This window comes from Phoca vitulina, unplaced genomic scaffold (assembly GCF_004348235.1).
Source record: "Phoca vitulina isolate PV1807 unplaced genomic scaffold, GSC_HSeal_1.0 scaffold21, whole genome shotgun sequence".
NCBI lineage: Eukaryota > Metazoa > Chordata > Mammalia > Carnivora > Phocidae > Phoca > Phoca vitulina.
In genome coordinates this window covers 202,312-216,321 of record NW_022589724.1, presented here as the reverse complement: position 1 = coordinate 216,321, position 14,010 = coordinate 202,312, and the positions used below count along the sequence as shown (strand labels likewise).

Here is a 14,010-nt window from a genome sequence, read left to right as displayed (position 1 = left end):
ATTTTAGAGAGAGCGCTAAAGAGCACAAGCGGGGGGAGGGGCAGAGAGAGAGGGAAAAGCAGACTCCCCGCTGAGCAGGGAGCCCAGTGTGGGGCCCGATCCCAGGACTCTGGGATCATGACCTGAGCCGAAGGCAGACGCTTAACGACTGAGCCACCCAGGTGCCCCAGACCAGTATTTTTTAAGCACAGAAATTTCTTTCCTCATCTTTCCTATTCTGTTTTCATGTGGAGCCCTGTGTGTAACAATGTGCTTTTGAGAGTGCTATGAAATACCACCTGATGTTTGGGGAAATTGATGTCAGGGAAGTATACCCTTCCCAGTGTCACCTAGTGACAGAGCCGGGGCCAGAACCTAGGCCTCCTACCCCAGCCGGGTGGGCTGCCCAGCTGGAGGAGGTGGTCCTGCAGCCAGGAGTCTGCCTGGCCATCCATGGCTTCTAGGCTGCCGACATGGCGATGAACGGTAGACCAGACAGACGGGAAGACACGTTCACTGCTCAGCCCAGACCGCGTGGAGCCAGCAAGACAAACCAGATGGGCAGTGACTTGTACGCAGCTCCTACAGAGCGGGTGGAAACAAAGCCATGTCAGAACCCCGAGCCTCAGCACCTGCCAAACTTGCTCATGCACTGCCCAGCTCAGACCTCAGACAGCCCTTGCGGGGGGCTGGGGGATGAAAGCTCCATTCCACAGATACAGAAGCTGAGGCCAAGGGAACCACAGCTCGGTGTGGCAGGAGAGGGACTCAGACCCAGGTCTGGGGGACCCTGAGTCCACAAGCGGTGGTTCCTTCAGGAGCTCTCCTGCTTTCCTTGTGCCCCTCTGAGTCCTCTCAGCCGCTGGTGCTCACAGCTGCCTTTGCCCACCACCTGCCTGGTCCCTGTTCCAGAGCTTCCTTCAGGCTGGCATGTCCCCCTGATCTGCTGGTTGTGGGGGGGGGGGGGTTGGGCCTTGAAACAGCTTGGAGCCCTTTGCAGCCAAGCTGTTTGGCCAGTTCTGTGTTGTGTCTCAAGCCCTCAAATGTGGAGCCAGACAACGTAACCTTTTTTATCAGGCATTCACACTTCACTTACAAGGACGTTCTCACTTACCCTCATAACTACTGTGGGGGGGACTCCTGTTATTCCCATTTCATAGATGCAGATTTTTAGGCACTGGAAAACAGTGAGTGTGGGCTTTAACCTCTTGCCGCGGAAGTTGGGGCTGGACGATTCTTTGTTGTAGGGGCTGTCCTCTGTGTTGTAGGGTTTTGAGCAGCACCCTGGGCTTCCACCTAGATGCCAGCAGCACCTGAGTTTCCGGGCATTGCTGGATACCCCCCCAGAAGGGGTAAACTCACCTCGGTGGAGAAGCACTGCTCCGAGCAGAGTGTGGGCTGGGGAGGGGTTGTCCCGGCAGATGGAGACCACTCTGGGCCGAATGCATTCTGTCCATCTGTGGGCACAGGCGTTAGGACTGCTTTTGTCATCGTGCCGTCCCTAAGCCTGAGGATCTGCTGTGCCCAGCGCTCTACTGGCCTTTCTTCCTACATGAGGGTAGCCATCCTGCCCTGCCTTAGTCCTCCTGCCTGCTGCTGGGGTGGCCCCCACCACCTAGAGATGTCCCTCACTGGCTTGAGAACTTTAATGCCAGAGAGAACTTTAGTCCCCTTTTCCAAATGGGGACACTGGGACTTGCCCAGCCAATGACATCAGTGGGATCAGAGTTTGAACTCAGGCCGGTCTGACTTTGGTCCAGCCACCCCGCCAACCCCACCTGTCCTAAACACAGAAAGGCATTCGAGTTCCTAGAAAAGTCCTCACTTAGAAGTAAAAGGGGAAACCGAACAGAACAGGCTAGACCGTCTTGCCCCTTCCCAAAGCTCTCACATTTCATACATGTCACCCCCACCCCTGCCTCCACCCCTCCTCCTGCAGTCTTCATGTATGCTTGGCTGAGCCTGAGGACCGCTGGGAATACCCAACAAGGGGCCTGCAAAAGTCACCTGGCCTGACCCCCAGGCATCATTACCCTCCTGCTTTCACACCTCCAGTAACAGGAGGCTCACTCTCTTGTCAGCCTTGATCCTTCAGATCCTCCTGTCTAAACTTTGTTAGTCTTCTGAGAAAATTGCCCAAAATGGATTCATTTTGGCCTACCTGCTGCTTTGTGTGACACAAAGCAAACGTTATGCCTCTCCATGTTTGCTGGGAGAGGCACCTGCCACCTCTCCTGCTTGCAGATGGCTCTTTGTCATGATTTACGGAAGGGCCTCACCCTGAGCCACCCGCTTAGAGCTTGAGAAATGCCCAGGCGGCCCAGGAAGGCTAATCGCTGCTGATGCATTTATTGAAAGTCTAATTATTTGGTTGTAAATCAAGTCGTTGGGCTCAGCAGCATTTACATTTAGACGTTTGTTCGCCATAACTTGGCACGTGCATCTTAGGCTTATCACTGTGAAGGCTGTTTCCGAAGGCAGTGGGCGGTATATGCAGGTATTTGCCAGGTGACCTTTTAAGCCCCTTCCCCCAGCTCCCTTGACTCCTAGACCATGTCAGCTGGAGGGAGCCTCCGGTCCTCCAGCTCCATGCACTGCAGTTGGAGACCCCCATCACACGGGTAGAAGAGGCAAGCGTCCTGGCCCTTGGGCTCAGAACACCCTGATGTCCTGTTGCTGTGACCCGGACAGCTTGCTTCTCCCTCCAGCCCTTGGTCCTCTCATCTGTGCCGTGGCTGTCATGCAGGTAATGCCAGCCCTCGCAGCATCTTGCTGAAGCCACGGGTTGGTCCAGTTGTGGACCGAGGGGGACTGCTAACACGGTCGTACATCTGTGTGCCCGGCTCTGGGCCCTTTGCTGGAAGGTCCCAGCATCTGCGGATGCTAGCCTGCACACAGTAGGCCCTCGGGAGATGGCAGCCAGGTTCCTGTCCCCTGAGGCACTTGAGTTCTGAGTATTTCTCTCCCACCTGGCCCGGGCCTCTCACAACGTGTTTCTCTGGAGTGGCTACACACTGCTCACAGGTATGGTGACAAGAATTTCTGTGTAGACACATACCCAGCAACAGATCCAGTCTTGCTGGAGGTCAAAGAGAAGCTAGGCGGGGAGCAGACGTTCTGAATCACAGAGCCATCCATCTGCTTGCAGGGGCAGCATCGCCAGCTGCCGGGCGGAGGTAGGGCAGGAACAGCCTTCTCGCAGGCCCCTCGGAGGCCACGATGGTAGGAGGTACCTTGCCATGGTCACCCTCCAGGCCGGCTCCCTCACCCAGGGTCACAACAGATCAGCGTTAGGGGCCAGGTGTTTTGTTTTGGGGGTTTTTTTTAAAAGATTTTTATTTATTTGAGAGAGAGAGTGAGAGAGATCACAGAGGGAGAAGCAGACTCGCCGCTGAGCAGGGAGCCAGACGTGGGGCTCGATCCCAGGACCCTGGGGTCATGACCCGAGCTGAAGGCAGACGTTTAACCAGCTGAGCCACCCAGGTGTCCCACCTGCCCCGCATTGATTCAGCACAAACATCTGTGTCCGTCTCTGCCCCAACAGAGGCCTGGGCTCTGCGGGTGAACACTGGTTGGCGTTGTGCTCACAGAGGGCAGGGGAACTGCAACACTTCATCCCCTGAGAATCATCCTGCAACCAATTGTTGAGGGTATTTCAAATGCCCAGGAAGACCATGACTTTAGGAGGGAACTTGTCTCCTATTTGTGTCTTCTATTTCTTGAGGCCTGGGCAGGGGGCACTGGCTGGCTCAGTCGCCTCCGGAAGGATTTCTTATAGAAACTGGGGGAAAGAGGGGTTTGACCCATTCTTCCTTGTGACCTCCCTCAGGCAAGACTTCTCTTTCTGACCTCTGGGTGCCGCTCATGGCTCTGCCCCTCACTAAGCTTGCTCAGCTGGTCCTCACTGGCTGTCCTAGCTTTCCCAACAGAGCAGCTACTGTATCCGGCCTTGGGGGCGGTGGTTTCTACCCTGGCTGGGCCACACTGAGGGACAGGGCAGGACAGCCACTGGCCTGCCCTCAGAAGCTTACAGTCCAGAGGGGAGGATATGTAGGGCCTCGTTGCTGGCTCAGGACAGACCCTCACTAGATAGCTGATGGCTGGATGGATAATGGACGGATGGACCAAGTACCCAGCTGTGGGCCAGGTAGGTGCCGAGGGCCCGGAGGGAAGTAAAGCTTGGCCTACTGAGGAACGTCACAATGAACAGACAGGATTCTTGACCTCAGGAGCTCACAGAGCTGCAGGGAACCCACGTCTCAAGGCAGAAGGAGTCCAAAGGCCCACGTAGACACCTGGATCCATCTGGTTTGGTGGCTGAGCAGGGGAAGATGAGGCTGCAGTGGTAGCTTCAGATCCCTGAACGCTTGCCTCAGGCTAAGAAGAGAACATCGGCTTTAGAGTTGGATAGCCATAGTGAAATCCCAGCCCCACCATGTCCTGTGGAACTTGGCATCGGTTTTCCCATCTGTAAACAGTGGTAGTTACACCAACTTCGCGTTGCTGTGGGCTTACATGAGCTAACACGTAGCACCAGCTCAGCTCCATGCCTGCTGCACACTGGGAGTGTGAGCGGCGTGGGTCGCCTTCCTTATGCGGTGGCACTGGGGAGCCATGGTTGGCTCTGAGCCGAGGGACAGTGTTCTGAGCATCTCTGTCAAGGGAGCGGTTCCCCAACCACCTTTCAGCAGAAGGCAACCAGAGCTCCTCGCTGTGTGTAGATTCCTGTAACCAGGTCCTACATGCTAGTCCCAAAAGGCAATTTCCTTGCCTTCTCCTGCATAAATATTATATGCAAGTATTTTTAAGTCATTTCATCATGAAAAGAAGCGATTTAACATAACTATTACTCAGAATTCTTCATGAAATATGCATCAAGCAATTAGGTCTAAAAGCGAGAGGTGAGGCCTTGTACCCTGCTCGGGCCGGCAGCTGCGGGCTGAGTGATGTTTTATTAAAGCCCGTGATTATGAGACGAGGTGGGGCCTGTTATTAGGCCCGGCACACCAGGCACGTTTGATAATCCTGGTGATGAGGAGGTGCTTTTTGTGATGTTAATGAGCGATCTAAACGCGGTGACAGCCCCAGCACCCCTAGCCTCCGCCAGCCATACATGACTCATTAGACAGGTCAGCCACCGGAGACACCCCTAATTGTGACTTTGCTATCGGAAGATGTCCTATCAAAGGAGGCAGGACGGATGCAGGAGCCTGGCGGGCGGCAGCAGCCTGTCCAAGCTCCCTGGATGCAAGGGCTCCGGGTTCTGGCTGCAGCTACAGCCCACCTTGCTCTGTGCCTTGGGCCAGAGTGTTGCTCTCTCCAACCTCAGCTTCCTCCCAAGTTCCCCAAGAGGGTGAGAGGAGATGGTCCCCAGGCAGCTTCTAGCTCCAGAAGCTCTGTCCAGAGCAGGCACAGCATCCCCGGGCATGCTGGTCATCTGATGCACATTATGTTCTCCCTAGAAATTCTCATTTTTTTCTCTTCTCATGCTAGACGTCTTCTGTGCTGAGTTGGGAGTCATTAAAGCCATCCCTTCCCAGCTGTTTTTAAAACTTTAGCTATTGCTGGGTAACATCTCACTCAGGGGGACCTTGTGGCTCACCGATCAGGATGTATTACTATAACACATCTCTTAGGTGTGTGTTGACAAGGTTTTACCTGACCTTTTCGTGAGTCAGAGTTTGACAGATTGTCTCAAAAAGCAAGCCTGCTCACCCCTCAGGGCCTGCCAACCCCATGTAATGGGTCACCACCCTGTCCCCATAGCTGGGAGCTTCAGCAGTCAGGACAGGCCATCCCCAATGCTTGGGATGACCTTTCCGTGCCAACCCTGTCCTGTCTGGCCCACCATCAGTTCTGTGGGGTAAGCACCTGGGGACTGAGGCCAGAGTCAAGGAGTCTCTTGTGCAGGGTCTAATGTCTCTCCCCTACCACCTTCCTGGCCTCATGTGGAGTGTAGAGGGCTAAGTAGGATTCTTGCTTAGAGCCGGGTGGTACTGAGGTCAGGAGCATGGCCCCTGGGAAAGGCCCAGCAGGGAGGGGAGCAGCCCCACTGCTGATTGCTGTGTGAGGCTGGGTTGGCCACTTTCTGTCTGAGCCTCGGGGCTCAGCATACAGCCTGGATCACAGGAGTGCTCAAGAAACATTGACTGTGCTGACCATTCGGGCCAGTGTCCCGTGAGAATAAGATGGGGCCATGGGCAGCAGTGGAATGGGGCATGAGACTGCCTCCAGGCCCCTTCCTGCAGGACGCCTTCACAGAGTGGGCAACAAATTATGCTTATACACGTGGGATCCAGGACCTTAGGCCCAGAAGCACCCTCAGAGGTCATCCAGTTAGCCTCTCCCACAGATCAGTGGATGCAGGGACAGAGCCCAGCACCCCCAAAGGACTGCCTCAGGTCCAGCGAACCATGCGGCTTCTTCTGCCTCTGATTCTGTCAGCTGTTCTCACCATTCCTGCCCACTTCCCTTGCTGCATGTTTTAAGAACGGCCACTGTAAAAACGTCCCATTAAACCATATGAGTTACTTCCCTTAACCTCCTTAAAAATTAAATCCGCTCCGCCTGCAACTTCCTACCTGTGTTGCGGGCACAGCTGTGACATTCTGACTGGGCCTGCGGCGAACACATCCTACGCTTTGCACCCCAGCTCTAGATGTGTGACAGTCGTTAAAGCCCAGTGGTCTGGCACCCAAAACATCGCTCCGCTCCACCGCTCACCTGCTCCAGCCCGCGCTCTGCCCGTCACACCCCTTCTCCAGGTGAAGGAGCTGAGTGCTTTGTAACTAGTCCCAGTTTCCTTCGCCACACAATTTCAGCACTCCGTTCAAGCAATTCCCGTGCTTTCCAGGCTGGCCCAGCCCTGTGCTCTCTCCAGTGTGGTGGGTAGCTAGTCTTCGCCTAAGTGGGGTTGTACCTTTTTCATGTGGTGCACACCGCTTCCTTTTAACAGCCGAAGCAAGCGCGCCTCCTGCTTCGCAGACGTGTCGAGGCAATTCTCCAATGAAATGACCCTTCGCTGAGGAGCAGAACTTGCCACAGGCTCTGTAATTAGAACATTGTCAGCCTTAAAAAATCTTGATTTAAATTTTAGTTCTTTACAGGAATTATTCTCTCTTGAAACATAATTGCTCTCGGAACGATTTCCTTTAAGCTGAGGGTGACATCTCTAAATACATTATTATGAGCAGATGTATTGCTCAGTGCCCGCACTTCATTAAGCATTTGCTCTGCCATTTGAAAATGGTCCTGGAGTCCAAATTGACGGATTAATAGAGCAGGCGCTGGTGAGCGTGGGGAGCCCAGTCCTGCCTGGAAAAGATGTGTGTGAGCCCTCCACTGCCCCTATGGGGGCTGCCGGAGCAAGAGAGCTGGAGCTGAGAAGCCTGCAAACTTGTGTCCACATGGAGCTCGGCCTCGCCAGCCTCTCGGCCTTGGTGTCCCGGAAGCCAGGCCCCCAGGGCTGGTCCCAAGTTCTCAGTGCCAAGGGACAGGGTCTAGAGAAGGCAGCAGGAGGTCAGAGTCCCAGCTCTCTCACTAAGTGACAAACATGAGGTAAATTGGACTGTGCTTTGGAAACCAAGCATCAGCAGATGTGGCAGCAACATCATAAAAGGCCAGGCTTGGAGCTGAGTGGGCAGGGAAAAGGCGGCTCGGACAAAGGCAGATTGACAGAGGAGTGAGTGATCCGATGTGGCCAGAGACCTGGGTGGGAGGTGGGAGGGGTCTGCTCCGGCCAGGCGGAAGCAGTGTTGGCCATTGCCATCCGAGAACTGTGCCACCCCAGTGTGCTGATAGAGCTAGCAGGCTGCATGGGGCACAGGGACTGGGCCTGCTCTGGGGAACTCTCAGGAATTGGGAAGATAAGTAATTGCAGTTCAACCAAGTAAGTGCTGATGGAGGCATGAGTATGCTCAATGCAGTCAGAGGAAGAAAGGAGCCCTACTTGTGGGAGCCTGGAAGACTTCCTGGCAGAGGAAACACTCAGGTTGGGCCTTGGAGGAGGAGGCCGAGTTCACTGAGCAGATGGAGGAAGCCCAGAGAAGAGAGTGCCTGCATAGGGGCAAAGCTGGGGGAAGAACACAGGTTCTCACCACGTTCCATTGGCTAAAACTAGTTACATGTTTGCAATGGCTGCAAGGGAGGCTGGGAAATGTAGTCCCTGGCTGGGCCACCCCTTCCTAGTGACAATAGAGTACTATGGAAAGGGGAGCATCAATTTTTGGAAAACAGCTCACCTGTCATCCCTGCGACACTGTTTCCTCATCTGTAAACTGGGGGTGATAACCTGTCCTGCACGCTTGTCAGGGAATTGGGGACTTACACATACTTTGCGCCTGTCATGCAAGCCTTAAATACTTCTGTGTATCAGCAATAGGAAGAGGAGCCGAGTCTGGGGGTTTGTTTTCCTGAGGAAGCTCTCGAGGTCCAGAAGACTCTCCAGCAGTGTTTGTTGCTGGTTCCTAGTCCATGCTGGGCTTGGGGGAGCTGAGGTGCAGCTACATTTCATCTGGGCTTGAGCAGCATGGCTGTTTCAGCCTTTGTCACTCTGCAGATCCTAATAACCTCTGTGTTTTATTCACAGGAGCAACCAGGGCTTTATGCACATGAAACTGGCCAAAACCAAAGAGAAGTACGTTCTGGGTCAGAACAGCCCCCCGTTCGACAGTGTCCCGGAAGTCATCCACTACTATACCACCAGAAAGCTGCCCATCAAAGGGGCCGAGCACTTGTCCCTCCTCTACCCGGTGGCTGTGCGGACCCTCTGAGCGGACCGGCCCCACGCAGCTCTGTGACAGGGCCCAGACTTGGAGGAGCCAGAGGCCCCCGCCCACCAGCCCGGCCAGTTGTGGGCCGCGTCCGATTTGTCGTGTGTATGGTACTAGCACACCACTGCATGTCTCTAGAATGCTGTTGCCACTCATGGGGGCTGGAGAAAGCCTGGATAAAGACAGAAGGACAGTCAATGCGCCACCCCAGCCCCCACCCCCACCCCCTCCTTGAGTTTCTGTGAATTAAAATATTTGCAAATCCAAAGAGATGCCTTCCAGGATGAACAAAGGAGAGCAGCTCCAGAGGGGCGAGGGGCGGGGCGGGAGCTCCCTGGGTTGCAGCTCTTTGTTCTCCAGCTGTCACGAATTCACACCTGTGGGAGGGGGCACGGTTTCCCACCAGGGCCCTGCTGGTGCTGGGTGACAAATGTGGGTGCTCTGAGAGCCCAGAAGACCCCAGGAGTCCCACCTCCCCTCTGGTGTGTGTGTACGTGTGAGTATGAGCACATACGTGAGAGAACATGATCACACACAGATGTGAGTAAGCCCACTAATCCACTTTTAGTCACTTCAGTGTAATCATTAGGAGATCTTCAAGGAATCATTGTGCAGTCACAAAGAGGATTCAATTATTTATGAATAGGGTGTGTAAATAAAATAGTCATTTAATATATATTCTTATCCTTTTTTTTTTTTTTTTTTAAATACACCACAGAGGGTCTGAGGGGGAGCACTGCTGGTTTCGTTCCCAGAGCAAGGTATGTCTCTGGGCACGTGTGGTATGACAGGCCGTGGGGGTGGGGGGCAGAGCCCTCAGCTCAGGGCTGAGGTAGTCAGTGGAGCAGAGGGGTTTTCTTTGCCCCCTGAGAGCCAACCTGCGGGAAGGTGCAGCCATGCCCTGCATTCAGGCTCCAGTAGAGGTAGCCTCGGGTGCTGACCCACCAGCCAAGCTCTCCCTTCTGCCTACCACAGACCAGTGATGGCAGGTCTGCACAGCACCCAGCAGTCCACAAAGGGCTCCTCCATCATCTGGTCACTGCCACCCTGTGAGGCATTTAATGTGGGGAAAGGGTGGCACCGAGAGGGAAAGTAACCTGCGCAAGGTCACATAGCTCATAAGCAGAAGAGGCCCTTGAGCCCAGACTGGCAGGCTCCAAGGCCAGTGCTTGGCTCTCCACGGCCTTGCTGTTACCCTGCTCCTGGGGGAAGACAAATCCTGACCTCTCGGGGGACCTGGAGTTCTCTTGCTCATCTACACTGCTTCCCACAGATACAAACACACACATTGCCACACCCCATCTCTATCTTACCTCTGTCCTTGACTGGAGCAGGGGTTCTTCCCACACCTTCAGGGTCTTCCCACATTCTTCAGGGCAGACCCTCCTAAGGCAGTGAGATTGCTGGCTCTTAGCTCCCACTCCGTCCGCTCCCACTCACGCACCTCCACGCTGTGGTTAAATGCTGGTGGAAGAAATAGAAGAATCCGGGGTGCCTGGGTGGCTCAGTCGGTTAAGCATCTGACTCAGTTTCGGCTCAGCTCACGGTCTCAGGGTCGTGAGATCGAGCCCTGTGTGAGGCTCTGCACTCAGCATAGAGTCTGCTTGTCCTTCTTCCTCTGCTTCTCCCCCCTGCTTGTGTGTGTGCTCTCTCAAATAAATAAAATCTTTTAAAAAGAGAAAGAAATAGAAGAGTCCCACCCAGCAGCATGACAGACACAGCTTCCATCTACCGACGGAGGTACAAGGGTCCAAATAACAGCATGAGTTGCAGTGTCTTTCTACCTGCCTCCCTGCCACACAATATCTCGCCCTCAGCATTTTGTCTCAGAACACAACCTCCAGCCACTAACAGGCCACGTCTTTCTACCTGCCCAGCTGATCTGAATGGAATGGAAGCTTGGTGACCATAGTCCCCAGCACGAGGGGCTGAGTTCGAACATCACCAGCAGTTCTAGACATTCAGTACCGCCCGGGCTTCAGAGATGCTTCTGGCACACTGTTCACATGCAGCCTCGGAGGCCCAGCGAAGAGAAAGGACTCGCTGCAGTCGCCTGTCAAACCAGGCAGAGCAGGACTGAGAGCCATGCCCCTTTAGGGGGCTGCCGTGGATTGCCAAGGTTTGTGGCCAAAGCTGTTTCCTTGGCAACCAGTCTTTCCTCCCAGTCCAGCCCTTGGGTCATCCTCCCCGGGGCTGTGGGTCTCGGCAGCCCCTCCCGCCTGCGGATCCCACAGGCCGAGCTGCCTCATGATTACCACTTAGGCCAAGGCCTGGGTCTGGTCTCCAAAGACGCCATCCCGACTTTTGTCTGTTTTGCATTTTCCCAGACATCCTTTGAGGCAAGAGAGTACCTGGAGTGATTCACATTTCTCTCCCCCCCTCTTTCTCTCTCTTTTTTAGTGAATGAGAAAATGAGTGAGGAATTGGCACTTGTCCAAACAAGTGCCAAAGGAGACTGGATCCCAAGGATTCACTTAGAGGCTGGGGACATGGGAGCAGCCCCTCAAGCTGAGGTGGGGTGAGCCAGCATTAGCTTTCTCCCCCACCCACAGGCCCAGATGCCCCCGGGGCACCCCGAGGCTGCAGGCTGCGGCAGTACAGGAGCTGTGGGAACCTTCTCGGTAGACATTCTTCCACAACAAATTCCTCGTCAGAAAAGGCTCTGTGCCTGTCTGAGGAGGAGCTAGGTTGCTTTGCTGTTGACTTTGCTCTTTTAAGGGATTCCTGGGTCCTCCCGCCCCCCCCCCCCCTGGCCCCCCCCTCATCTTCCTGAAGTTTCCCTGGGAGGCCCAACCTCCAGTAGCCTTAGGGACAGAGGCCGGCAGAGGAGCCAGCTTACAGGATGGGAGCTGCCAAAAGGAATTTTTGCCTTAATTTTACGAACCTCTCCCTCTTCTTCCTCTAATTGTGACCATTTCCTCTGTCGGTGTGTATTCATGTTTTCTTGGATATCTAACAATTGAAACGGCTTTTCCCTTTCAGAAACACTCACATTCAGGTTACTGGCATTGCTTTGGTTTTGGTTTTGGCTTTCTTTTTTTTTTTTCATCTGCTGCCAATTAATGGAAAAAATGAGCTGGATTTCTTTGAGGGGAAAAAAAAAGCCTCCCTGCCACACAATATCTCGCCCTCAGCATTTTGTCTCAGAACACAACCTCCAGCCACTAACAGGCCGCGTTGCTCAGAGCCACAGGACTGGGTTGTTTTGTTTTGTTTTTTTCTTTCCTTGCCTTCTTTGCTGGCCTCATTATTGACCATAATGCCCTTACCACTTCAGCAGCTCTATCCTTGAGCCCTGAGGAGTCAAGGGCCTTTTTAGCAACCCCCCACCATAAGATGGTGGCCACAGAAAGAAAGGACGCTTTGTGGGGAGAAAGGGCCCACCTGCCTGTCAGGAGAGAGCTTCATGGAGCAACCTTTCTAAGGAAAATGGTGAAAAGGGTCTGGGGTTTCAGGAAGGTGGGGCCAAAAGGAGCTGAGCTATGCATCCCCTCCCAGGGCAGCTCAGGGCTGGTGCCCCTCTGTGGCCAGTGAGCGAGCAAAGAGGAATCCTTATCTAGCTTCTAGCAAGGGCCTCATGTCAACAGGTAGAGCCCTTGGCAAGCATTCTGCTTCTACTGCGGTCACAGGACCTGGAGATTCCCTTTTTAAGATTTTAACCTCAAGCTCTGGCAAGCTCTCCAGGACACTCTCTCAAAAGCGGTTGATGTCTCTTGTCCAAGGGCCTAGCAGGGACAGACGGCCAGGCTTGCCATTTGCTCTCACAGACCCTAGGGAGACCTGGCAGATGGAGCAGGCTGACATTGGAATTGGCCCATAGATGCCCATGAAGCATCCCGGCTGGATCGGGCGGCCATCCAGCAAGCTGCCATGTCTGTCTCTTCACCCTTCCAGATTTAGTTACCAGCACAGACCGAATGGACCAAGATGTCCAGAAGGAGCCAGCTCAGCCCAGAACCTTAGCTGTCGGAGCACCTTCCAGAACCCCATGGAGATCCACTCAGGTGCCCCTGGGGCACGGGTAGCAGCCCTCAGCCTATCCTTCCCCTCTCTTCAGGGCTGTGGGTCACTGCCAAGAGCCTGTGCCAGCCACCTACTGCTAAAAAAGTGTCCTGTAAAGCTCTAATTCTGTGTGATAAGCTGTATAATAATGTGTATATTTAATGTGAAGTTTTAACATACAGTTGTCTTGTTTAAATGGACCTCATTGAGCACACGTGTGTTATTTCTTTGTAATGCAACCGTGTGCCCTAGAAATCTAGTTTGATTGCCTTCTGCTTGCAGAAGCTGAGGTTCTGCCATCATCCCCCAAAGGTGAATTGTTATAGGAAAAACAGAACCTCCTGCTTCCTAATTAAGAGGAAGATAGAGCCCTAATGAGCTCGTTAAATGAAAACAAATTAATTTGTTCAGCAAACATTTGTTGAGTCCCTGCTAGTACTTGGACCTGGTGGATACACAGGAGAATGAGACCCAGACCCTACCCTCAGGAAGTTTCCATTGTGGGGGAAAAACAGGTAGCTACACATGGTGTAATAGGATGGGGCCAGGAGCTGAGGGGGCCCAGATGGGGGAATTGAATCTGCCTGCAGCGGTCAGCAAAAGGGCCTTGAAGGATGAGGGCTGGTGTTCCAGGCAGAGTAACAGGTGCCAGGATCATCCTGGAGAGTGGAACGGGCCGGCAGGGTGCAGCCTGCCGCGGCAGGAAATGACAAGGCTGCTGGGTCTCTGAGGGCTTCATCCTGTGGAGGCAGAAGAACAGAGCAGGGCAAGGGGAGGGGCCTTCCTTCGTCTTCTCTAGTCAGGAAGCAATTCCCTGAAGACTTGGGAGGTGCTGGCCTCCTGTTTTCTGGAGGGGGTGATTACCAAAGGAGAGGCACAGGGTCTCCCATCATTTGCCCTCACCCTAGCAGCATGATGACGTCATCATGCAGCCTGAGGTAGGAAAGGCGAGGGAGGGTCTGCGGCCCAAGCCCACCCAACAACGATCAGCACCTGTGGAGTGGCCCCTGACCCCCACCTCACCATGTAGGAACTCATGCCTCTCCTGGCCCTCTCTCCCAAGGACACGGCCTTCTGCCCCCCAGCAGGCCCCGTCCTCCCCCACTGCCCCCAGGACTCAGGCTTTGGCCCTCCCCGCTCCCATTTTCCAATAACCCCGAATCCACTCCTCCAACTCCCAATCCCAAGCCCCTCAGAGCACGCCCCACACCACAACCACACCACACCACACACACACACACACAGGACCCACACCACA

General features: G+C 54.3%; 1 protein-coding gene across 1 annotated transcript in view; it reads left to right on the top strand.

Annotated features, from left to right (window-relative positions):
• SHB (SH2 domain containing adaptor protein B) overlaps positions 1 to 9,406 on the top strand; it is a 134,204-nt gene extending 124,798 nt beyond the window's left edge. Inside the window, exon 6 of the mRNA XM_032418301.1 lies at positions 8,567 to 9,406. Coding sequence (XP_032274192.1) covers positions 8,567 to 8,750 — 184 coding nt within the window. The 3' untranslated portion in view covers positions 8,751 to 9,406. The remainder of the gene's footprint in view (positions 1 to 8,566) is intronic.
• Positions 9,407 to 14,010: the final 4,604 nt, after the last annotated feature.